This window comes from Brachyhypopomus gauderio, chromosome 6 (genome assembly GCF_052324685.1).
Source record: "Brachyhypopomus gauderio isolate BG-103 chromosome 6, BGAUD_0.2, whole genome shotgun sequence".
Taxonomy (NCBI): domain Eukaryota; kingdom Metazoa; phylum Chordata; class Actinopteri; order Gymnotiformes; family Hypopomidae; genus Brachyhypopomus; species Brachyhypopomus gauderio.
The window spans coordinates 28006328-28033492 of record NC_135216.1 but is presented as its reverse complement, the minus strand read 5'-3'; the positions used below and the strand labels follow the sequence as shown (position 1 = coordinate 28033492).

Here is a 27165-nt window from a genome sequence, read left to right as displayed (position 1 = left end):
ATGTAATAGTTTTCAGTCAGTTCTGGAATATGGCCACTAGATGGAGGCCAAGTACTACCATACTGATATCTCATTAATCTCAGTAATGAAATAGGACATTTTGGTGACTTAAAAGGTTAATTTCTGGTCAGGTAGTGTACTTTATGTAAAAAAAAGTTTCAGTTGAGGCAGTAAAGACACAAAAGGTTCAAAATAAATTGTATTGGCAAAATGATTTAGATCACAGAACTAAATCACATGCTGAGATCAGCTTTGTGTGTGTGTTTGTGTGGTATTTCATGTGAGAAATAGTTTTCAGTCCGTTTCGATGTTTGGCCACTAGATGGAGCCCAAGTACTACCATACTGATATCTCATTAATCTCAGTAATGCAATATGACATTTTGGTGAATTAAAAGGTTCATTTCTGGTCAGGCAGTGCACTTTTTGTTATAAGATGCAATTGCAATGTTATAGAACTTATTGATCTGGATCATACAAGACCAATTACTTGTCTGTATTCTGCATAACAAGATTGCAGCATGAGTTTTTATGTTTTCTTAGGTTTTTGGGTACTGTAGCGCCCCCGACAGGCCAATTTGAACCAAACTTGGCATACCTCACAAGGACTTCAGGATATAAAAGCCTTTCAAATTGGGAGTTGATTGCATACATGGTTTATGAGTTATAGCAATATAGGTCATATATGGCATGGCCACAATGATATAATGGGAAAATGGACCAATCAGATAAATAAAAATCCAACATTTTTTTAATCAGTTTTTACCTACAGAGTCTACTGATTATGCTCATAGCAATTTTTCCATAATTGGATCAAATTCCTATGACTAGTTTGTAAATAGCTATTTTCAAACAATAGATGAATGTGACAAAAGTATGCATTTTTTAATAGGACTTGTAATTGCAAAGTTGTCAGGTCTACTGCAAGGAATAAAAAGAAACAAGTTGGATGTTCCTAAGTGAAAATTTGGAGGAGTTATGCATGATTTTCACAAATAGCGCCACCTAGTGGCCAAATGTTTTAAAACTGCACAGCATGACACATAGTCCTGGGATATGCACAGTGGTGAGGTTTCATGTTGTTTGGCCAATGGTAAGTCTGTCAAATGGCCAATTAATTCAAATAAAAATTAATTGGCTCATGGCGGCCATGTTTTTTGAGTGATGATGTCATCATTGTGTGTCTTGATATCACTTGGGCCCCTGATGATGCCTGTAAAGTTTTGGCTTGATGTGACTTATGGTTTCTGAGATACAGTTTTTCCCATGTTATAGCGCCCCCTATTGGACAATCGTGGCCAGCTTTGACGTATGACCTCGTAGTCATGTGCCCTAACAACGGTTAAAATTTTATGAAGATCCGTCAAAGCGTTGCTGAGATATGGCTGTTTAAAAACATTTTGAGATTTGCATACAGTCTGGTTGTCACATGTCAATCAATAGCTCCAAGGCGTGGCCAAATTTACTTAAGCAACGTTGATAATGAGATTCTCCTGAATATTTTGACACCAAGGTTGTGGTGATCCGATGAAAAACCAGGGACTAGTACAAAAAAGTAGGTTTTGCATATTATGCAAATTAGGAAAAAATCTAAGTAGGCGGAGCTTAATGGTTCTTGAGGCTTTTTTGTTTGTCTGAAGCCAAGGAATGCACCTGAAGTGGAATTTTGTTTCTAGGCCATACGGTTTGGAAGATATGGACCAAAACGCAAAATGGTGCGCTATAGCGCCACCATCAGGCCAATGTGGGTCTCTGTGCTTTGGCACGGTCTCGCAAAGAGACTACACCATTCTGCCAAGTTTGGTGTCTCTGGGCCTTACGGTCTAGGCTGCAGTATGCGTTTTATGCGGAGAAAAATAATAATAATAATAATAATAAGAAAGAAAAAACCCGACAATTACAATAGGTTTCCCACACTACGTGTGTGAACCCTAATAAATATAGCCGCAAGCGGCGATTGGCGGGTTCACACAAAAAAAGGCAAAAAAGCCCAAAGGGTCTTTTAGACCAACAAATTGGCCTCTTGGCCTCACATAGGCAAAAAGAAGCCCAATAGGTCATTTAGACCCAAAAGTGAATAGAAGCTGTTTGAGTGGAAAAAATGCATAAGTAAATCAATGTGACAAAACATTCAATTCAACTGAGGCACTAAAGGCCCAAAAGGATCAAAATAATGTGTATTGGCAAAATGATTCAGATCACAGAACTAAATCACATGCTGAGATCAGCTTTGTGTGCGTTTGTGTGGTGTTTCATGTGAGCAATTGTTTTCAGTCAGTTTCGGTGTTTGGCCACTAGATGGAGCCCAAGTACTATGATACTGATATCTCATTAATCTCAGTAATGCAATGACATTTTGGTGAATTAAAAGGTTCATTTCTGGTCAGGCAGTGCACTTTTTGTTATGAGATGTAATTGCAATGTTATAGATCTCATTGATCTGAATCATACAAGCCCCATTACTTGTCTGTATTCTGCATAACAAGATTGCTGCGTGAGTTTTTATGATTTCTCAGGTTTTTGGGTACTGTAGCGCCTCCGACAGGCCAATTTGAACCAAACTTGGCCTACCTCACAAGGACCTCAGTGTATAAAAGCCTTTCAAATTGGGAGTTGATCACTTACATGGTTTATGAGTTATAGCAATAAAGGTCATTTATGGCATGGCCAGAAGGATATAATGGAAAAATTGATCAATCAGACAAATAAAAATGCAACATTTTTTCCTTATTTAGTTAACTACAGTGTCTACAGATTATGCCTATGCCATTTTTGCCATCATTGGATCAAATTCCTAGGACTAGTTCTTAAAGAGCTATTTTCAAACAATTGATGAATGTGACAAAAGTATGCATTTTTTAATAGGACTTGTAATTGCAAAGTTGTCAGGTCTACTGTATGGTATAAAAAGAAACAAGTTGCATGTTCCTAAGTGAAAATTTGGAGGAGTTATGCATGATTTTCACAAATAGCGCCACCTAGTGGCCAAATGTTTCAACACTGCACAGTATGACACATAGTCCTGGGATATGCACAGTGATGAGTTTTCATGTTGATTGGCCAATGGTAAGTCTGTCAAATGGCCAATTAATTCAAATAAAAATTAATTGGCTCATGGCGGCCATGTTTTTTGAGTGATGAGGTCATCATTGTGTGCCTTGATACTACTTGGGCCCCTGATGATGCCTGTAAAGTTTGGGCTTGATGTGACTAATAGTTTCTGAGAAACAAATTTCCCCATGTTATAGCGCCCCCTATTGGACAATCGTGGCCAGCTTTGACCTGTGACCTCTGAGTCATGTGCCCTAACAACTGATAAATTTTCATAAAGATAGGTCAAAGCATTGCTGAGATATAGCTGCTGAAGTGAATTTGGCCACGCCTCAGAGCTATTGATTGACATGTCACAACGACACTGTATGCAAATGTAACAATTTTGTTCAAATTTATTGATAATGAGATTCTTCTGAATATTTTGACACCAAGATTGAACAAATCCGATGAAAAACCAGGGACTAGTATAAAAAAGTAGGTTTTGCATATTATGCAAATTAGCAAAAAATCTAAGTAGGCGGAGCTTAATGGTTCTTGAGGCTTTTTTGTTTGTCTGGAGCCAAGGAATGCACCTGAAGTGGAATTTTGTTTCTAGGACCTACGGGGTGGGAGATATGGACCAAAACGCAAAATGCTGCGCTATAGCGCCACCATCAGGCCAATGTGGGTCTCTGTACTTTAGCACGGTCCCGCAAACAGACTACACCAGTCTGCCAAGTTTGGTCTCCCTGGGCCTTACGGTCTAGGCTGCAGTATGCGTTTTATGCGGAGAAAAATAATAATAATAATAATAAGAAAGAAAAATCCGAGCAATAACAATAGGTTTCCCACACTATGTGTGTGAACCCTAATAATAATAAGAAAGAAAAAACCCGACAATTACAATAGGTTTCCCACACTACGTGTGTGAACCCTAAATATAGCCGCAAGCGGCAATTGGCGGGTTCACACACGAATAGGCCACTTGGCTTCAATAGGCAATAGACCCAATAGGTCCTTTAGACCCAAAAGAAGCTGTTTGAGTGGAAAAAATGCACAAATAAATCAATGTGCAAAAAAAGGTTCAATTGGGGCACTAAAGGCCCAAAAGGATCAAAATAATGTGTATTGGGAAATTGAGTCAGATCACAGAACTAAATCACATGCTGAGATCAGCTTTGTGTGTGTGTTTGTGTGGTGTTTCATGTGAGCAATAGTTTTCAGTCCGTTCCGATGTTTGGCCACTAGATGGAGCCCAAGTACTACCATACTGATATCTCATTAATCTCAGTAATGCAATATGACATTTTGGTGAATTAAAAGGTTCATTTCTGGTCAGGCAATGCACTTTTTGTTATAAGATGCAATTGCAATGTTATAGAACTTATTGATCTGGATCATACAAGACCAATTACTTGTCTGTATTCTGCATAACAAGATTGCAGCATGAGTTTTTATGTTTTCTTAGGTTTTTGGGTACTGTAGCGCCCCCGACAGGCCAATTTGAACCAAACTTGGCATACCTCACAAGGACTTCAGGATATAAAAGCCTTTCAAATTGGGAGTTGATTGCATACATGGTTTATGAGTTATAGCAATATAGGTCATATATGGCATGGCCACAATGATATAATGGGGAAATGGACCAATCAGATAAATAAAAATCCAACATTTTTTTAATCAGTTTTTACCTACAGAGTCTACTGATTATGCTCATAGCAATTTTTCCATAATTGGATCAAATTCCTATGACTAGTTTGTAAATAGCTATTTTCAAACAATAGATGAATGTGACAAAAGTATGCATTTTTTAATAGGACTTGTAATTGCAAAGTTGTCAGGTCTACTGCAAGGAATAAAAAGAAACAAGTTGCATGTTCCTAAGTGAAAATTTGGAGGAGTTATGCATGATTTTCACAAATAGCGCCACCTAGTGGCCAAATGTTTTAAAACTGCACAGCATGACACATAGTCTTGGGATATGCACAGTGGTGAGGTTTCATGTTGTTTGGCCAATGGTAAGTCTGTCAAATGGCCAATTAATTCAAATAAAAATTAATTGGCTCATGGCGGCCATGTTTTTTGAGTGATGATGTCATCATTGTGTGTCTTGATATCACTTGGGCCCCTGATGATGCCTGTAAAGTTTTGGCTTGATGTGACTTATGGTTTCTGAGATACAGTTTTTCCCATGTTATAGCGCCCCCTATTGGACAATCGTGGCCAGCTTTGACGTATGACCTCGTAGTCATGTGCCCTAACAACGGTTAAAATTTTATGAAGATCGGTCAAAGCGTTGCTGAGATATGGCTGTTTAAGTAAATTTGGCCACGCCTTGGAGCTATTGATTGACATGTGACAACCAGACTGTATGCAAATCTCAAAATGTTTTTAAGCAACTTTGATAATGAGACTCTCCTGAATATTTTGACACCAAGCTTGTGGTGATCCGATGAAAAACCACGGACTAGTATAAAAAAGTAGGTTTTGCATATTATGCAAATTAGCAAAAAATCTAAGTAGGCGGAGCTTAATGGTTCTTGAGGCTTTTTTGTTTGGCTTGAGCCAAGGAATCCATCAGAAGTGGAATTTTGTTTCTAGGCCCTACGGTTTGGGAGATATGGGCCAAAACGCAAAATGGTGCGCTATAGCGCCACCATCAGGCCAATTTGGGTGTCTGTACTTAAGCACGGTCCCGCAAACAGACTACACCAGTCTGCCAAGTTTGGTCTCCCTGGGCCTTACGGTCTAGGCTGCAGTATGCGTTTTATGCGGAGAAAAATAATAATTAGACCCAAAAGAAGCTGTTTGAGTGGAAAAAATGCACAAATAAATCAATGTGCAAAAAAATGTTCAATTGGGGCACTAAAGGCCCAAAAGGATCAAAATAATGTGTATTGGCAAAATGATTCAAATCACAGAACTAAATCACATGCTGAGATCAGCTTTGTGTGTGTGTTTGTGTGGTATTTCATGTGAGAAATAGTTTTCAGTCCGTTCCGATGTTTGGCCACTAGATGGAGCCCAAGTACTACCATACTGATATCTCATTAATCTCAGTAATGCAATATGACATTTTGGTGAATTAAAAGGTTCATTTCTGGTCAGGCAGTGCACATTTTGTTATAAGATGCAATTGCAATGTTATAGAACTTATTGATCTGGATCATACAAGACCAATTACTTGTCTGTATTCTGCATAACAAGATTGCAGCATGAGTTTTTATGTTTTCTTAGGTTTTTGGGTACTGTAGCGCCCCCGACAGGCCAATTTGAACCAAACTTGGCATACCTCACAAGGACTTCAGGATATAAAAGCCTTTCAAATTGGGAATTGATTGCATACATGGTTTATGAGTTATAGCAATATAGGTCATATATGGCATGGCCACAATGATATAATGGGAAAATGGACCAATCAGAAAAATAAAAATCCAACATTTTTTTAATCACGTTTTACCTACAGAGTCTACTGATTATGCTCATAGCAATTTTTCCATAATTGGATCAAATTCCTATGACTAGTTTGTAAATAGCTATTTTCAAACAATAGATGAATGTGACAAAAGTATGCATTTTTTAATAGGACTTGTAATTGCAAAGTTGTCAGGTCTACTGCAAGGAATAAAATGAAACAAGTTGCATGTTCCTAAGTGAAAATTTGGAGGAGTTATGCATGATTTTCACAAATAGCGCCACCTAGTGGCCATATGTTTTAAAACTGCACAGCATGACACATAGTCCTGAGATATGCACAGTGGTGAGGTTTCATGTTGTTTGGCCAATGGTAAGTCTGTCAAATGGCCAATTATTTCAAATAAAAATTAATTGGCTCATGGCGGCCATGTTTTTTGAGTGATGATGTCATCATTGTGTGTCTTGATATCACTTGGGCCCCTGATGATGCCTGTAAAGTTTTGGCTTGATGTGACTAATGGTTTCTGAGATACAGTTTTTCCCATGTTATAGCGCCCCCTATTGGACAATCGTGGCCAGCTTTGACCTATGACCTCAGAGTCATGTGCCCTAACAACTGTTAAAATTTTATGAAGATCGGTCAAAGCGTTGCTGAGATATGGCTGTTTAAGTAAATTTGGCCACGCCTTGGAGCTATTGATTGACATGTGACAACCAGACTGTATGCAAATCTCAAAATGTTTTTAAGCACCTTTGATAAAGAGATTCTCCTGAATATTTTGACACCAAGGTTGTGGTGATCGGATGAAAATCCAGGGACTAGTATAAAAAAGTAGGTTTTGCATATTATGCAAATTAGCAAAAAATCTAAGTAGGCGGAGCTTAATGGTTCTTGAGGCTTTTTTGTTTGGCTTGAGCCAAGGAATCCCTCAGAAGTGGAATTTTGTTTCTAGGACCTACGGTTTGGGAGATATGGACCAAAACGCAAAATGGTGCGCTATAGCGCCACCATCAGGCCAATGTGGGTCTCTGTGCTTTAGCACGGTCTCGCAAAGAGACTACACCATTCTGCCAAGTTTGGTGTCTCTGGGCCTTACGGTCTAGGCTGCAGTATGCGTTTTATGCGGAGAAAAATAATAATAATAATAAGAAGAAAAAACCCGACAATTACAATAGGTTTCCCACACTACGTGTGTGAACCCTAATTAGTAATGTACTGGTGCAGGAAGCAATTTTGAAGCATTGTAGTAATGCCATGTTTCTTTGTGATACTGATATGTGTAATGTAATGTTGAATGGTCTAGTGGTTACCAGTCAAATTTTACCCTGGTCGATGTCTCATTTAACTGGTTCTAGAGAGAAGTGCTATTGCTGCCTGATTCACCCATCTATGGTCACTCGTGCAGTTGCGTGGGCAGACATAACCCTCGCCTGGACAGTACTCTCTGAACAACACTGCGACTCGCTTTGCCTCAACACATAATGTGTGTAGCGCTGTAGTTCCTGCAGCGCTTATCGTGGGTCTCCCCAGGAGAGCCACGGAGGTCCGCCCTCCCATCCACAGGATGCCACCATTGTGTTTGAGATTGAATAGGAAGTTACCTACCTATTCTGAAATGTTGACAGAAAAACTCGAAGTTATCTACTTTAACTGTGAAGAAGACAAGTGGTACAATGCAATCAAGACGAAAAAGTTATTATTAAAGTTTGTGAATTTATTCTGTTGCAAATCATGAGGTTAATTCTTGTGTCTCGCGACAGACAGCACGCGTAAAAGCGCAACTGCAATAACACACGGCGCGAGACAACTAAAGTGCTTTTCACCAAATATGCAACACATCTCCATGTCAGGCGAGTGTCCACTGCACCTGGATCAAGTGGCACGCTTCCTGAGGCTCTGTCCCAAGCTCTCTCTGGGCCTACATCATCGGATACTTGTGGTACCAAGAGAGGCTAACTCCAGTAAGAGAAGCTAACTCCAGTAAGAGTTCATAATGGCTCATGTATAATGGCCAGGCCAGGTTTTCAAGCGTTATTTGGTGAATCATCTTTTCTATGTATGTTAGTGTGTCTATTTCTATGTTCAAGCTTTTGTGAATGCAAATTCACAAATGCTAAAGGCATTAGCATGATTCATGAGTGTTCCGAGTTTTCAAAATGAGCATATGGTGATCAGGACAACAATCACATACCTGGAAACCGTGGTGTCAAGCCAAACTGCATGGGCTATATCAACAGTGTAAAATACCACTGCATAGCTATGATAAAACAGCTAAAGCACATTCAGAACTCAAGGTAGCATCAGCACAAAAAGGACAAACCTGCACATGGTCGCACTGTTGGTTGTCACCTAAACCTCGGCATGGTGTTTGTGTCCCTGAGAGTCTGATTCAACCTTGGGCACTTCTGATGTACAAAAGATACTTTCAAAACCCACTGATAGAATATCACACCTACTAAAACTTTACCAAAAAAAAACCCCATTTGAGACAGTCGAGCTGTCTAATGCGCTTTTATTGCAAGCTGCCTTATAATGACATCATATGAAAGATACAGTGACAGTTAAGTGAATGAATACCGAAAAACAACACCAAATGGAGAGATCTAGACAAATAACATAATTTGATGAACATAAAACATCTGTTTTCTATGCACCATCTCAATAACACTTAAAGTATATGAGAAATTAGTAGGTAAACCAAACATCTCTTCTACACCACAAGCATCATAATTTCCTCTCACTTGCTCCTTTTCAGAAGGTAAACCCTGCTTTCCTTTAACGAGCGTCCTGGATAGAGATGTAACTGGTCTATGAGAAGATATCCCCCATTTAGAATCTAGTAGATGCCACTGGGAGTAGGAGGAGACCCGTGGCATAGTCCTTCTTGCATAGTGCCATGGCTTCTTTGTATGTGATCTTCTTCTTTGTAATGGGGTCGACCAAATACTTCAGGTGGTTCACATCATCTTCAAGCATACTGGCTATAGATTGGTCAATTATCTTCTCCCGAATGGCAGTCTGTACGTTCATTCGTCCAGCTTTGTTGGGGTTCACGAGGCCACCTGTGAGAAGCTGGACTTCCATGTACCGCCTGGCATTCTCAGTGGTGATCCAGCCCTTTTCAGCTGCCTCCCCCACCGATAGACGCTGTTTGGTAACAGGGTCCTCAACACCTGTGAAAGCCTTCTGGGCGCTGAGAAGCTTCTGTGCTTGATTTGGGTCAATCAAGCCACGTTCTGCTGCTTTGTGAACCGAAAAGCGGTCCTTCTTGTTGAGGTCCACAATTCCTCCTGTAGCCGCTTGAGCCTCTAGAAGTTTCTGAGCCATCTCTGAATCGATCAGTTTACGGGTCATCGCACTACGCACAGACATATGACTTTTTGTTGTGGTGTCCAGAATGCCGCAGATTGGGAAGGTCTCCTCCCCACTGTTAACCACTGGGGCGGCGCTCAAGAGCCCATTGCTTGAGAGGGAAGACCGCTGAGAGCGCGTGGTGGAGTTGTAACTGCTGGCCAATGGAGATGTTGTGTTTTTTACTGGTGAGAGTGGAGCTTTGCTTAAACTTGTGTGGGATTTTGCCTTATTTACTCCTGCAACCATGAGAGCAAACTCAGAAATGGGAATTTTGCCGTCCCTGTACTGCTGAACATCATAAAGGGTTAACTTTCCTTCCTTCAATGCCTCCTGGACAGAATACTTCTTCCCACTCTTGCGGTCCAGCAGAACAGTGGTCTCACCATCAGGTCCACTAGATGTCATTTCTTCCCAGCTGCATTCAAGTGTCTGGAGCTGCAAATAGTGGTTACGGTCAATAAGACCTTCCAGGTAGGCGTCATAAGGTGACATATCTTTCCCAGTCTCCGGATCCAGAATAGTGATTCTGGTGGTTTTGGTGGTTTCCCTGGTGTGTTTCTCAGAGTGATCCTCCTTTGTCAGTGTATTCTGCAGCTCAATAATGGTGACCTCTCTTTGGTTTATTCTGTCTTTCTCCAGCAGGATGTCTTTTTCAAGATTCCTTATGTCATTGTCCAACTTGCTCGACTTCAGCTTGTACATTTGGCTCTTCTCGCTCAGTAGTTTAGTATTTTGCTGGAAAGATATGGTGATGTCCTGTCTTTCAGTCTCCAGTCTCTTTAAGTCCCGAAGGAGGTCATCCCTCTCTTTCCGTAGCGCGTCCCTATTTTGGATAAGGGTGGACTCCTCCTTGGAGCCGGCGGTCATTGTGGTCTGAAGACGGGTCAGTCTGGCTTGAAGTCGTTGAATTTCATCCTCTTTGTTCCGCCTGGTGTTCTTTGCTGCCGTTACTTGCTCTCTCATTCTGGTTCTTTCGGTCTCCACAGCTTGGTCCTTCTCAACTCTGATCACTTCCTTGTACACCGTTTTCTCCACAGATTTCTCCTTGGTCAGAACATTTATCCTGAGCTTTAGGTTTCGGATGTCCCTTTCCAGATTGCTGATCTTGGTGCTCTCGGTGTCTAAATCACTGCGAAGGCCATTCATATGTGTATCTATATTGGGATCTCTTTCTACTTTTAAGACCTCCTCAATGATTATTTTCTCTTCAATGCACGGAGGAGTACTTTCAAGCTCTAGGATCCGAGACTTGATTTGTCTAAGCTCTGTTTCAACAAGAATCTTTTTCTGCCGATCGTCCATCTGAGCTAGGCTCTTTTGCTTCTCAGCAACAATGGCTCTTAGTTTCTGCACATCTGTCTCCACTGCCCAACGTGACTTGGTTTCTTCGTCAAGTTTCTTGGTTAGCCTCTCATGCTCAAGAATATGCTTTGGATCCTTTTCTAGGCGTACAACTTCCTGGTACACAATTTTCTCTTCGGGTTTCTGTCTCTCCAGTATGATGTGTTTCTGCTGAAGATCAAAGACATTTTCTTCCGTTCTGCGTCGAAGCTGAAGTTCCGCACGTACCTCTTTCCTTAGTCGCTCAGCTTCCCTCTCCTGGAGTGGATCATTCTCATATTTGATTAGTTCCCTGTTGACCACTGTTGTTTCTATCTTGGACTTCTCAGCCTTCCATTCATCTCGCTCTTTGCGCAGGATGTTGAGCTGATCTGAAGTGGAGGTGTAGGTTGCCCTAAGGCGGGTCAATTGTTCGTTCAGTCTCGATATCTCCCGAGCCAATTCTGGACTCCTCTCTTCTTTTACAACTTCCAGAACTGTCTCTTTCGTCTCAACCTTGGGTTTCTGTGAGCGCAGGTTCTTAAGGTCCACCATTAGCAAGTTTATCTTATTCTCCAGTTCAACACGCTGTCTTCCCATATCTTGAAGCTCCTTCCTCAGGCGCCTCAGTTCAATCTCAGTTTCAGGGTCAACTCTATAGATTTCATGGATCATCTCTTTGAAGTCAACCTTGGGTTTCAGCTTCTCAACTTGACTGTATTGAAGTTGAAGGCTGTTAACCTCTTTTGTTAAGATGGTGATTTCTTGCAATACTTCCTCAAGGTTTGTTCGAAGAACCTTGGACTCTCTTAGGAGCTCTGGGTCTTGTTCCACCTTCTTTAGCTCCTTCATGACAATCTTAGGTTGCACAGTGGGAATAATCCTCTCCAGTGTGTTGATCTGGCTCCGTATCTGAAATATTTCATCATTCAGATTCTTGCATCTTATGCCTTCATCTGAGATTTCATTCTTAAACATAACGATAGCTTTGAGCATTTCAGGATCCTTTTCCAGTTTCACAACCTCCTTCTTTACTATTCTTTCTTTAATTGTTGGTTTCCTTTGTTCCAAGAAAGTGATCTCAGTGGTCCTCTGAAGCACTTCAGTCTCTCGTAGTCTGAGCTCTTCTCTTATTTTCTGCATCTCTTCCCGGATCAAAACTGCTTCCTTCTCCAGTTGGGGATCCTTTTCGTACTCCGTAAATACCTTGGTCACCAGCTTCGGCTTAACTTCGGTCACTTCATGCTCCATTTTAACAATTCTCTGTTTGAGGATTTCAATTTCAGTACGAATTCCAGAGTGTTTTGAGACCTCATCCTCTATCTTCTTCTTCAGCATTTCCAAGTCGACTTCTAGTTTGGGATCACGGTAGTAATGCACGGTCTCTTTTTCTTCCACCCGCTCCACTCCTCTCCGGGTCTTGAGTGACACCATCCTCTTCCTGTAGGTCTCCAGGTCACTCTCAGCTTTGGCCCGCAGGGAGCTCTCCTCCGACAGCTCCCTCTTCAAGCTGTCCACCTCCACCAGGTCCTTCTGCACCAACTGTTGCTGTTGCACTGCTACCCGACTCACAACACTTTCTTTCTGTACAGGTCAACACAAAACACTTACTGTAAGCAGTCTATCGAGACACTCCCTTGTAGATGTTTTAAAAAGCATCTTAATTTAGGTTTAATTTAAAATGTTTTCTAAATTGTAATGCCTTAATATATGATCATACATCAAAACCGACCTCATTGACAATGCCCTTTGCCAGATCCATTTGGTCAAGAAGTTGGACATTCTGGGCCAATGCTTCATGGTACCGCTTCACTGCCTCTTTTTCCTAGAAGAAGAAAAATTGACATTCACATTTAATGACCTAATACAAACAATAATCAGTTAAGATTACAGTTAAGTGTTACCCTTTTGTAACATACCTTCATACGTACAGCATCCGCAAGTGTAAGGGAGTAGCTCTTTTTTAAATCAGTGTCTCCAGTGCTTGAATTGTTGTGGTACATAGAAGAGACAGTTTCATATTCCTATAAACAATGACAGAATGTCAAGAATTATTAGAAGAGACAACTTAGTAACTTCGTTTTCTTAGAAACAAATAATTATTTTAAACCCCCAGTTAAGACTAAAGAGTAAATACTAAACATGAAAGACTTCATCTTAGAAAACAAAAGCCTTACCTTGAGGGTGTTTTGCAGCTCATGAGAAAGGGCCACGAGTCTATCTACATCCTCAGACTTTCTCTTGAGGTCTTCAACTGTCCTCTGCAATTTGACAGCAAATTGATAACATACTTGCCTGTTCAGTAACTACTGTAACGGTATTTCTACTTAGAATATTTGACATATATTTTTATGCACAATGTCACACTTTCATTGATTTTAAAGTCTCAAAAATGTCCATCATTACTTCTTGCCAGCAGTGTTAATCAGCAGTGTTAATTAGTTTTCAGTGTTAATTCCCCCTACATGTGTATTGCCTTGAGGATATACACAGAACCAATATCCTGAACACTTCTGTTGATTATATTGTGTATGAAGCTGTACACCTTGTAGGTAAGTGTGAAACACCAAACTGACCTTCTGTGAGTTCTGCTTTGCAGTGATTTGAGTCATGCTGTCTTCCATGCCTAGCTTGTTGTTGGGTATGGTGTTCAGGGATTGGTTGAGAGATTGGACAGCACTTTGGAAAATCTGCTGTTTATTGGCTGCTTCTTGCATTAATCCTAATCTGTAACGGCATGTCAAGAGATGACTCAGGTGACATTTTGAACTATGTAATACTAAGGCCAAATATTATCTAATGTACATTTTAACATACTTTTCTAAAGCTCCAGTCTGAAAGTGACACTATCAATTGTAGTTTGTGTTTACACATAATATGTTTTAGCAGGTCAGAACTGTCACATGGCCATGTTGTGTCTGGTATATTTAAGATGGGCCAGTAATGGTGAGGGTTTGAGTTATGTGATTTCAGATGGGCTAGGGTAATGTTGAGGGTTTGAGTTATGTGATTTCAGATGGGCCAGGTATGGCTTTCTGAATGTGTTCTTGACTCTTACGTCTGCTTTAGCTCGTTGTTGATGTTAGCATAGCGGTTCCGGAGGCGCCTAACGTCAGACTGCTGGTGACGGACGTCAGGACAGTGCTCCTGGAAGCTCTTCTGCAGATGACCACAAAGCTGCTCCGTCAGCTCCAGATCCATATTCAGCTTCTGCACGTCGTCCTTCAAGGCTGTGGCATCTTTACTCAGACTCTAGAGGATCATACAACCACACGTCAAACTATACTGAGACCTGCTCATCATTTCTCCTCTGACGCAGAAAGCAACTGAAGCAGAGTTTGTTTGTTTTTTCCTTCCACAAACACAAAGCTCCCTCCTCTACCAAATACACAATGGCCGTCAGATAAGGATGGTCAACAAGATGTTAAATATTTTAATATTTTTAATCCCATCTAATTTCTTCCTGCAGTTGCAGTTGTACAATAGGACCTGAGTTCGTTGAAAGTGCCTTGCAAATATTATCAACTAATGAATTATTTAGATGGTTCTTTGGGATGATATGCAGCGTACAGTGAATAAGTCTTGAGTGGACACTTGGTTGGGGACCCTATTAGTTACTCCTGAAATCTGACCTGGAGTTCACGAGTCTTGTCCTGTATGGCAGCAGGTTTATCCAGGATAACTGTGTTCCTGGCCAGTTGATCCTCTAGTCCTGTGAGACCTTTGTCTACCTTCTTAAGTTGGTTCTCCAAACGCATAGCAGCATCAGCCCTATGGAAGAGGTCAACAGAGAGTCACAACAATCCACGACAATGAACTCACCCATCACTGAGACCCCAACACGACAAGGAACCCACACATCACTGAGACCCCAATACGACAATGAACCCACACGTCACTGAGACCCCAACACGACAAGAAACCCACACATAACTCTTTCATAACTCAAACACCTCTTATAAACTCTTAGAGCTGAACTCTTTCATAACTCAAACACCTCTTATAAACTCCTTGAACTCACTTTTTGCCATAGAGGTCGGTGAGGGACGCAATGTCCTCTATCTTGTTGTTAGCAGTGCTCAGTTTCTGGGGGAGGGAGGAAGTGGTGGGCCCCAGGGGTTTCTGGGATAGGATGGGTTCCATCGCCCTCTCAATCGACGCCTTCTCTGCCTGCAGATTCTTCAGGGTCAAGGCAGACCTCTAGGCCAAACAAAACAGCAAATCCAGCAGGCAGATTGCAATGAGACAAGTTTCAGACTGTAACAGGAGTTTCACATTAACAGGAGTTTCAGAGTAGCGTTCACTTTCTCTCTCCCTGCCATAGCATCTCCTCTACAACCATATTCCATATAATGAGTAGTTTTACCTCTTGCTCTCCAAGTCTGGCAGACAGGTCTGCTGTAGGGTTCCGTCGGTCCAGAGGGACTCTTATTCTGGCGAGGACGTCCTTCTCCAACTTCATCAAGTCAGAATTCAGTTTGTCCAGACGGCTGGCGAGTTCGGTGCCCTTCGAGTCATCGGGGGCTCTGGACACAGCAACTGCGGTGGAAAGGCACGGTAGTCAGGGGCTTACGCTGAGGTCTGTGTACACGATGTTGAAAGCTAATGAAAAGGAGACATTTCAGAAGAAGACTCGGACGTACCAGTCTTAGTGACCTGCACCACCTCCTCAGTGGGGGTCCGTAAAGAAGACTGGAGAGAAGCTCTTCTGCGCTTCAAACTAGCAAGATCCTGTTCCAGACTGTGTACACAAACACACACACACACACACACACACACACGCACACACACACGCACACACACATACACACACAGCACACACAGCACAGCCAAGTTAGTCAAAACTGCCTCGTCACTGATCTAAATGCAGGGTCACGTACAATTAACAAATCAATAAAACATGGCTTTTCCAGAGGTCCTTCTCAAACCAAACGCCCAAATGTATAATTAAATTTCAAGCTGTCATTGTGTTTTTATTTAAATTTGAAAATAATGTCTGTTAGTCCAGCTTTATTGTTGTTATTAATGTTCATATGGCTCTCACCTGGTGGCGCGGTCGATGGCCTCTGGGTCAGGAGGAGGGATGACAAAGCAGACCCCTGGGACAACTTTGATCTCCCCAAGGCTGCTCTTCACCTCCCAGTTCTCCTCCGCTGGGCTGGACACCAGGGAGTACTTCTCCCCCTTCTGCACAGACGCCTTGATGCAAGAACCACAGGTGTTCATACGCTAGAGCTCAACTACTGATTCAAGAACCACAGGTGTTCATACGCTAGAGGTCAACTACTGATGCAAGAACCACAGGTGTTCATACGCTAGAGGTCAACTACTGATTCAAGAACCACAGGTGTTCATACGCTAGAGCTCAACTACTGATGCAAGAACCACAGGTGTTCACACGCTAGAGCTCAACTACTGATTCAAGAACCACAGGTGTTCATACGCTAGAGCTCAACTACTGATGCAAGAACCACAGGTGTTCATACGCTAGAGCTCAACTACTGATTCAAGAACCACAGGTGTTCATACGCTAGAGCTCAACTACTGATGCAAGAACCACAGGTGTTCATACGCTAGAGCTCAACTACTGATGCAAGAACCACAGGTGTTCATACGCTAGAGCTCAACTACTGATTCAAGAACCACAGGTGTTCATACGCTAGAGCTCAACTACTGATTCAAGTTATGCTGTTTTTAACTGATTGCACGGATCAGGAAAGGTTTAAGATGGGAGAACACTGAAGACCATGTCTGTATCTGTCTTAAGTTTTTTCAAACTGATGTTGGTGAGTCTAAACAAGTTAGACTTGCTTAAGACAATATTGTTCAATATTGTTCAGTGGGAAGAGATTATTGTTCTTTGGCTGTTCTACCACTAGGTGGCAGTAGCTGAAATCTTGCTGAGTTCACATTCATTACAGAAATGCATGGTACAGGCAACACTAACTGCTTTCACGGTTCAGATTAATAGCAGTAGCCTCCCAGAGCATACTGTGTTGTTGTTGAGCTTGTGGTAGTTCCCTTTGTGTGTTTACTTTACAGTGAGTGTGTGTGTGTGTGTGTGTGTGTGTGTGTGTGTGTGTGTGTGTGTGTGTGTGTGCTACCTTCTCAGTGTTCCAGTCACATATGGCCACCACGGGGCACCTGGTTGATGAGATCCTGCGCAGAGTCAGAGGGGCGATACCACCGCTCGCCTCCTTCAGCTTCGCCAGCTTCTGCTCGTTTCTCTGAACTGCCCTCTCTTCTGACTACACACACACACACACACACACACACACACAGGATTTCAGTTTCTGGCTTTGAGCTCTCCTGATCCACTGGTAGCATTAAGGTGCCCTGAGCTAGCGGGACACCGCCCACACACACCTCCAGCTGCATCAGGATCTGCGGATTGCTCATCTTGGTCAGGATGTTTGGCTCCATGCTGCTGTTGATCCTTCTCAGAGAATCTGAGATCGTCTCGGCATCCAGCTGGAACTGCACAAGTGAATCATGACCGAGTGAGCAGAGGTCTTAGTCAGGCAGGTAAGAGGCAAAGCAGTTCTCACGTTTGTGTAAGCACAGTCAATGACTGAAAAACAAGATAAGGAGCAAACAGGAAACTGAGAAGGACTACATTACCCATAGTTCTCTTACCTTTTTGTAGTTCTTCACATTGTCCAGGTGGGTCTCCTGGCACTGGCAGAGGTTGCGGAACTTTTTCCACTCTTTCTGCACTGTAGCATTATGGGTCTGAAACAAACAGTCACATCAAAATACTCCTGGAGTGAAGGTATAGATCATCAAGAGAGGTTTATTTGAATAAATGAATGAATGAATGAATGAATGAGTCACTGGCTAATTGAGTGTCAACTGAAGTTATGGATGGATGGATGGATGGATGGATGGATCAGTGAAATAGTGAAGGAATAAGCAGGCAGCACTGTTTCGTGCCCTTCATGCTGGAGTCCGGAGGTAACGTACGTTGATGGTGGAGGAACCCGGGTGTTCAGGGACCAGCCGGTACGTCTGCTTCTGTAGATCTGCAATCTCGCTCTCATGGGCCTGCAGACTGGTGTCCTTCAACCTCTGTCAAACAGGTCCATTCACACACATCAGGGAGACTGAATCTACACGCTGTGATTCATCAGGACATTCATAACGGTCACGTAAACTCTGTAAAAAGTGACATTAAATCAAAGCATGAGTGCTGACATGTCATGCTGTACAAGGCTGGGTCACAATGGACCTCTGGTCTGTACAACTCTACAGAACTCTTTAGAACTCTGTAAAACACTGTAGAACTCTTTGGAATTCTTTAGAACTCTGTAAAATACTGTAGAACTCTACAGAACTCTTTAGAACTCTGTAAAACACCAGTAATAGCCACGCCTTCTTCCCAGAGCCCCTCCCACCAGTCAGTGGCTCCCTGCTGTGGGTGTTCTGACCTCGAACTCTTTACGGACTCCTGCAGGGTCCACCATGCGGTCGCTCCAGTCTCTCTTACAGATCTGATTCTCCTGCTCTCTCAGGTAGGCCAGCTCTTTCTCACAGCGCTGGAGATAATCGTACAGCGTGGACAGGTGATGCTTACGCGTCAGGGAACTCTCCTGGAGCACACAGGCACACAGCACGAGAGGGGAAGACACATGGACGCATGGTCACAAACGCACAATTGAGCAGACAATTGTGGAGATACTAAATGCCACAAAACCACAGAGCAAAAAAAAAAAAACAAACAAACAACCATAACTCACCACTAGTTTTGAATACTGACTTTTCACAGTTGGGGGGTCCTGTTTGAGAAGATAGGGAAGTGGTGATGGTGACAGTGTTGGTTACAGTGATGGCTGAAATCTGTCAATCATTTCTGATGGTAACATCTTGGGTCAACAATAATTGTATTTACAGGCAAAAATAACTGCATTCCATGTGCTGTGTGTGTGCTTACCGATGAGTCTATCTGAGAGCGGTAAGCTTCGATCTCTTTATGTGTGATGTTGTGAGCAGCAATCTGCTTCTCCACATCAGACAGCGTGGGCCCAAAAGCCTCTTTCTCGATCTGTTTCTGGAAGACAAAACCACAGAACTACAGTCAGACTACTGTATCTCTCTCTCCCAGAACTACAGTCAGACTGCTATATCTCTCTCTCATGGCACTACAGCCAGACTGCTGTATCTCTCTCTCCCAGAACTACAGTCAGACTGCTGTATCTCTCTCTCCCAGAACTACAGTCAGACTGCTGTATCTCTCTCTCATGGAACTACAGCCAGACTGCTGTATCTCTCTCCATATAAAATACCACTAAATTCATTCAAAACACTTCTTTGAGCACATCACTGACAATACAAGCAAAGTAACTTACTAACTAAATATCTAATACGTATACATAAATAAGCTAAAGTGTATATGTATATAAATGGATAGAAAAGATATAGAGGAAGAGAGAAAGAACATGAGAAAAGAAAGGAAGTCACTGTTAATGACACTCCAGGAGACAGCCAGAGAGATGTGGTCAGATATGACTTAGAATTCCTTGAATGCAGCCAGAATTCCTTGAATGCAGCCAGTCTCAGAACCCAAGGAGTTTCCTCACCTGCTTGCCTGTGAGCACCTGGGCCCAGTTGATCTTGGGTGTGAGATCCACCTCGAGACTCTGCTTATACAGATCTCTGTACATACTGCAACACCTGAACCAGCGCTCATGCAGGTTATTCACACTGAGGGCAAGAGAAATACACACCGAAGAAATAGTGAGTATGATCTGAACAAAGCCACTGAGAGAGAGAGGTTTAAATATATGTGTGTGTGTGTGTGTGTGTGTGTGTGTGTGTGTGTGTGTGTGTGTGTGTGTGTGTGTGTGTGTGAACAGTAGCGCATGACTGATTCTCACTCCAGCTCAATCTCTCCAGCCTGTGGGTGCTGCAGTTTCTTGACTTTGTCCATGTCCAGGAAGAGCTCCTTCAGCAGGGTCTCCGCCATGGACAGGTTGTCCGCTGCCTCAATGCGCCGTGTTAGAGACATTCCACGCTTCCCGTTCTCTGAGTCCTGAGGAGAGGGGAGGAGAGGAGAGGAGAGGGGAGGAGAGGAGAGGGGAGGAGAGGAGAGGAGGGTGATTTGTTGGCTTAGTAAAAAAAAAACAAAGCATTTGTGTGAAATTGTGTGTGTGTGCAGTAGTAGTAGTATGTGTGTTTAGTAGTAGTAGTATGTGTGTTCAGTAGTAGTAGTAGTAGTAGTAATAGTGTGTGTTCAGTAGTAGTAGTAGTAGTAGTAGTAGTAATAGTGTGTGTTCAGTAGTAGTAGTAATAGTGTGTGTTCAGTAGTAGTAGTAATAGTGTGTTCAGTAATAGTATTAGTAGTAATAGTGTGTGTTCAGTAGTAGTAGTAGTAGTAATAGTGTGTGTTCAATAGTAGTATTAGTAGTAATAGTGTATGTTCATAATGTGTGCAATAGTAGTAGTAATAGTGTGTGTTCAGTAGTGGTAATAGTGTGTGTTCAGTAGAAGTAGTAGTAGTAGTAATAGTGTGTGTTCAGTAGTAGTAGTAGTAATAGTGTGTGTTCAGTAGTAGTAGTAGTAGGAGGGTGTGTGTTCAGTAGTAGTATTAATAGTGTGTGTTCAGTAGTAGTAGTAATAGTGTGTGTTCAGTAGTAGTAATAGTGTGTTCAGTAGTAGTAGTAATAGTAAGTGTGTGTTCAGTAGTAGTAGTAATCGTTTGTTCAGTAGTATTAGTAGCAATAGTGTATGTTCAGTAGTAGTATTAGTAGCAATAGTGTGTGTTCAGTAGTAGTATTAGTAGTAATAGTGTGTGTTCAGTAGTAGTATTAGTAGTAATAGTGTGTGTTCAGTAGCAATAGTGTGTGTTCAGTAGTAATAGTAATAGGGTGTGTTCAGTAGTAATAGTAATAGTGTGTGTTCAGTAGTAGTATTAGTAGTAATAGGGTGTGTTCAGTAGTAGTAGTAATAGTGTGTGTTCAGTAGTAGTATTAGTAGTAATAGTGTGTGTTCAGTAGTAGTAGTAATAGTGTGTGTTCAGTAGTAGTATTAGTAGTAATAGTTTGTGTTCAGTAGTAGTAGTAATAGTGTGTGTTCAGTAGTAGTAGTGTGTGTTCAGTAATAATAGTAATAGTGTGTGTTCAGTAATAATAGTAATAGTGTGTGTTCAGTAGTAGTATTAGTAGTAATAGTGTGTGTTCAGTAGTAATAGTAATAGTGTGTGTTCAGTAGTAGTATTAGTAGTAATAGTGTGTGTTCAGTAGTAATAGTGTGTGTTCAGTAGTATTATTAGTAATAATAGTGTGTTCAGTAGTACTTCAGCCAGCAGAGCATCAACACGCAGGATGTTCTTCTCCACCTGGTCTGCACCGCTCTGCATGCGCCCAATCAGCACCACCAGGTCATTAGCCTGCGACCTACACACACACACACACACACACATTAGTGGTGCTGATGCACATAAGGAATATGAAGAACTGTTCACAGCACTCACACGACTACACACACACACACACACACACACACACACACACACACACACACACACACACACACACACACACACACACACACAAACCAGTAGTAATTCTGCATACCACATTGCTGGCCATAAACCCAGCCCTTCTGTTCAGGGCCTTATCATGCCTGTTACCCTCTAATTCCAGCTAATGTTACATAACGCTGTCCCTCCTCCCCAACCAGCTGGGCTCCACCCACTCCACCCGCTCCACCCGCTCCCCGGGGCGTGTTGTCTATCCCACTGCTACTTCCAGGGATTTACTCAGCAGCGTTCTGACATTACTGACATCTGTCAACTAGTAATGAAAACATGGGCTGACTGGTATGAGTTTCAAGAGGCCTACTGGGTCACCTCCTCTGCTGGTGTGTGACGCCCAGAGAACGTTCCAAGACGAGTCGGTTCCACACCCACAGCTCCATATTCACAGCCTTGTCCAGTTAATACGTACCAGCCATGTTCAATGACTTCAATGATGACAGAGATTAGTGCACTAATCAGGTTCCACTCTCCTCTCCTCATTCAGAATATGGCTATTTAACACTTAAGAGCGACCTTAAGTCATATTGCACTGTTAGAACAATTAGAACTGTTTGATGATCGAAACTAATACACTGCATGACATACAGGATATACAGGACACACAGGACGGCTGAAGCTAATACACGGCCCATCCCCAGCTGGAGACTGGAGAAATGGGGACTGTGGACATATGGGGACTGTGGACATATGGGGACCGTGGACATATGGGGACCGTGGACATATGGGGACCGTGGACATATGGGGACCGTGGAGGATTATGTGCATGGAAAGAGACAAACTAAACACTTTAAAGCTAAACAGAGCATTTAATCTAAACTAATGCTAGTTATGGTCATGAAAATGTGAGAAAGAGACAGACGACATGGAGATGTGTGTGTGTGTGTGTGTGTGTGTGTGTGTGTGTGAGAGAGAGAGAGAGACAGACAGAAAGAGAGAAAGAAAGAGAGAGAGAGAGAGAGAGAGAGAGAGAGAGAGAGAGAGAGAGAGAGAGAGAGAGAGAGAGAGAGAGAGGGGATAACATTTGTGAGGGAGTGTAGAAGTGAGAGTGAGACAGTATGAGTGAGAGAGTGAGAATGCTGGGTGTGTGTGTGTGTGTGGGTGTGCATGTGTGTTTTAGTCTAGCACTGCAGGGGGTTCCGGTTTGGCTTCTTTGCTCTAACCCTTTCATATGTATGTCATTGTGTTATACCTGAAAAACAGCATGCCTTACTGTACACAAAAATATGTACAGAAAAAGACACACACACACACACACACACACACACACACACACACACACACACACACACACACACACACACACACACACACACACACAATGATTACAGATAAATAAGCTTCCATCTTACTGTTATCTGGTAATCACTTTTATCTATGCTATGTATCATAAGTACTCAGAACTGTCTCCATCATTCACACTTAACATACAAACACACTTGATAAACAAAGACTCACACCTGATCCATGACTCATTACTTGGCCAGTGACTAACTGTACTGAATTCATTGTTAAACCTTCTTGTAGCCACGTACGCAGCAGTTAGCTCATCTGAAGACCACGATAAATTCATTACCTGTCCAGAACTAGCTACGTGATGGGACTAACATTAGGACTAACATCAGGACTCCGTGTCTATTAGCCATCAAGTCAGACAACAACACCACCAACTATGGTGAATTATTCTCTTCATTTCAGACTTGTAGCACAAGTCTACCAGGCTCGTCTGAGTTCAGCTCATTACTCTTCATTTATGTGCACCTGCTTTATTTCACTATACCTTCAACATCAGTTCCACACGGACAATCAGCTACTAATTACTAGTTACTAGTACTAATTACTAATCGATACACACCGACTGGCTGGACCGGCAGTGAGCTGCAGTAACACCCTGATAGGAACACACACCTTGAACCACGAGGGCACACCGCGCCACACCTACTTGCATAAACTACTGCAGATTTTTAATGAGCACGTTTTGGCTGTTGGTTCATTCATTTAGCTTCCAATTGATCAGATTCGCTTTCGCTAACGGCAGTATATCACGTTTCAACACCTGAGTGAACCTGCTGCGCCCATTTCAACCGACCTGCAACTTTATCGCACCTGAAATGAATATTTACACTCGTAAAGGGTTATCGTGCACGCGCCCCCATTCATACGTGAACGCGCCTCCTCCCAACCAACGCGAGTGAGTCACTGCAGTCACTGACAGCACAACAGGCGAGGCCTGCCATAAAGAGAAATAAACGCACCTAGAGGCCTGGCATATTAACGCACACGTGGGTGGCGCAACGCATTCTTAAAGCCAATAATCATTTATGGCTGTTAGGTGAAGGTTTCGAGATTATCCTAAATGCGACAACATAGGGGTTTTTTTGTATACCACAATCCGGAGAGACATTTTATCTGCCTGCAGTGTGCACGTTCGCAAGCCCAGCACGTGCACTGCGCACTGGCGCCGATAACGGCTGATAGACACGCAGCGCGAGACACCGCACACTCTACTGCAGCTGTTCTTCGGCTCGCGCACACGCGACCTGTTAGGAACGTGGCCCTCTGTAAACGTTATTTAGACATGCAGATACCATCCTGGGACGGAGATCGCCTTAAGATTGGACTCAGGAAATCTTATAATATATACACTGCAGCGTAAGCCGAACAAGGCAGTGGAGTTCAAAGGGAAATTAAGCAAGGAACTCAAGAAACAAGAAAGAACGCACACATACACACACACACACACACACACACACACACACACACACACACACACACACACTCAAACATACACGCACAAAATAAACACGTATACCAACACACAGAAACCCACAATACATAAATAAATACATACTCATATGCATACAATAAATACATACTCTTAAATTACACACACACACACACACACACACACACACACACACACACACACACACACACAATATAACACAAATACCCACAATGCACAAAAATATACACACTCAAACATACACACACAAAACACACACAAATATACACACACTCCAACATGCACACACACACAAATATACACGCACTCAAGCATGCACACACACAAATGAACAAACACTCAAACATGCGCACACACACACACACACACACATATATACAAACACTCAAACATACACAACACAGTTGCACTTACTGGCTGATTTTCACCGGCCCAGTTTCCTTCTTCTTTCCGAACATGCTGGACATGTTTGTGTATCCAGGACCTTTGGTGTGTCTGAGTCCCGCTCTCTCTCTCTCTCTCTCAGTCTTCTCTTCTCCTCTGTTGGCGTCTCTCTCTGCTGCCACTCTTCCTCTAGTTAAGGTATGATCACCTGTCTTGGCTCCGCCCACTGAAACAGGTGCACTGGGAATACCTGTTTCACTCCTCTGTTCTCTACCTCTACCACTCTACCCTCTACTTTATCACTCCATCCTCTACCTTTATCTCTATCCTCTACCACTCTATCCTCTACTTTATCACTCCATCCTCTACCTCTACCACTCTACCCTCTACTTTATCACTCCATCCTCTACCTTTATCTCTATCCTCTACCACTCTACCTTCTACCTTATCACTATATCACTCTATCCTCTATGTCTATCACTCTATTCTCTACCTCCATCACTATTCTCTACTTCCATCCTCTGTCCCACCATTCAAGCTCATACAGTGTCATTCAAACGTGGTTCATCCTTTTATATTGTGTTATATGTTAATAGTGACAGGTGAGCGTGTGCTGTATATAGTGTGCTCTGGTTCCCTGGGTCAGCAGCGTGGACACAGGAGGTCTTGCTCACCCCGAACCTCAGTTCTTCTCCAGCGGGAGGAGAGAGGAGAGGGAGTGTTTGACCACCCCTGCAGGTCTCTGTGATCTGGGTGCAGCTGCCCGACGCTACACCAGGGAGGGTGGGGGAGTCCACACAGCTGCTCTCTGGGAGGGTGGAGGAGAGGAAGGGCTCGCTGTAGCGTGGTGGAGAGAAGGATGGGAAGGAGGAGAAGAATGCCACAGAACATATCACACACACACACACACATACACACACACACACACACACACACACACACACACACACACACACACACACACACACACACACACATATATATACACACACACACACACACACACATACACACACACACACACACATACACACACACACACACACCTGTCCCTTTTCCTCTCTCTCTCTCTCTCTCTCTATCTCTCTCTCTCTTTCCGTCACTCTCTCTCTGTCTCGCATTCCTGATCCATTTATCACTCTCTCCTTCAGAGCCACCTGCCAATTAGCATGCAGGTGTTCGCACAGCCATTATTGGACTCTCGTTATGTCACATTCATTAACCTGATTCATTAACTCACCTCATAACACTGAGACCCAAAGAAACGGACAGACACGCAGCATTCCTGTGTAATGACAGACCAACACACGTAGGTGGCAGTGTTTCAAATGAACACATACCACCGGATCATGGAGCAGAGATTAACGTGGGCCTGTGTGTTCACTACCTTTGTCTCTTGAAGTCAAACGACTGCAGTGGAACAGGCAAAGTGCTTAAATATGAGCAGATGTCTTCTGAGATGTTGTGTGAGGATGCAAAGAGCACACTAGACATCCGTCACCACTTGTGAGCGTTTGAAGAGGTGTGTTAAAATGACATTCCACACAGCTCCACCTAGTCAACACGAGTGTCTAGGGTGACCTTTCACCTCTCTAAGATGAGTTAATACGTCCATAGTATTCGTTGTCCCCTGTTTCTGGGTGTCCTGTGAGTAAATGTTTATTGATACATCTGCTGGAACCCCTGAAGCACCCCCCCCCCCCAGAGGCAGAAAGGCATGCTGGGAGCAGAGAGGTCCTGCTTGCTGAGATCTCTGGTTTATTTGGTGTCGCTGTGAGTTAATACTGGGCACACCCAATAGGAAAACAGACAAACAATGCTATGTATGATTAATGTAGATTAAGAGAGAGAGAGAGAGAGAGAGAGAGAGAGAGAGAGAGAGAATGGGGAAGCAGACAGAAACTAATAATTTACTGTAAAAAATATTCATGATTGTGTAACCCAGTTTCTGTCTGACACAAAATATAATCCTCTGTCTTAAGTGTTAACATACCTTATGTTCCTCCAGCATGTACTGGACTCCAGTGTCCAGAGTCCAGGCCCCAGTGTCCAGAGTCCAGGACCCAGTGTCCTGTCTCTAGTGTCCAATGTCCAGGATGCCAGGTTGAGTTTTGGTTTGGTTTGCATGTCTTCTTCACTCTGACACTATTTAGGGTCTTTACTCAACAGTATTTATGGTCTTTCAAGTGCAATTAAAAGGTCATTACACAGTTGGAAACACATTAATAACTTATTAGCAACAAAATAATGGAGCAGAGGAAACACTCTCATTATGATCTCTGTTTGACAGTGTTATGAAATATGATATATTCATCACAAACATTAAGTTGTATAAGTGCTTATTGTTTCACTGTTATGTGCTATCAGAGTGAGTGAGTGA

The 27165-nt window shown here is 42.7% G+C and overlaps 1 protein-coding gene across 1 annotated transcript; it reads right to left on the bottom strand.

Annotated features, from left to right (window-relative positions):
• Positions 1–8945: 8945 nt before the first annotated feature.
• Positions 8946–25122, bottom strand: evplb (envoplakin b). Its single transcript, XM_077010260.1, has 22 exons — positions 24816–25122; positions 21416–21515; positions 19998–20152; positions 19701–19824; positions 19055–19171; positions 18861–18899; positions 18552–18713; positions 18088–18192; positions 17761–17856; positions 17491–17601; positions 17229–17372; positions 16169–16323; positions 15768–15865; positions 15491–15663; positions 15146–15324; positions 14757–14895; positions 14183–14376; positions 13701–13851; positions 13302–13385; positions 13044–13148; positions 12857–12949; positions 8946–12708 (listed from the first exon to the last, which is right to left on the bottom strand). The coding sequence occupies exons 1-22, from the start codon at positions 24866–24868 to the stop codon at positions 9280–9282; spliced, it is 6006 nt and encodes a 2001-aa protein (XP_076866375.1). The 5' UTR covers positions 24869–25122; the 3' UTR covers positions 8946–9279.
• Between the last annotated feature and the right edge of the window lie 2043 nt (positions 25123–27165).

Excerpts from the sequence above, each read along its gene's own strand:
- evplb (XM_077010260.1), bottom strand. The coding sequence starts at position 24,868 with ATGTCCAGCATGTTCGGAAAGAAGAAGGAAACTGGGCCGGTGAAAATC. Across the intron at positions 19,825-19,997 it reads GCTGGAGAGATTGAGCTGGA|TGTGAATAACCTGCATGAGC; the intron begins GTGAGAATCAGT and ends TCTTGCCCTCAG. Across the intron at positions 13,852-14,182 it reads AACAACGAGCTAAAGCAGAC|ATTAGGATTAATGCAAGAAG; the intron begins GTAAGAGTCAAG and ends ATGCCGTTACAG.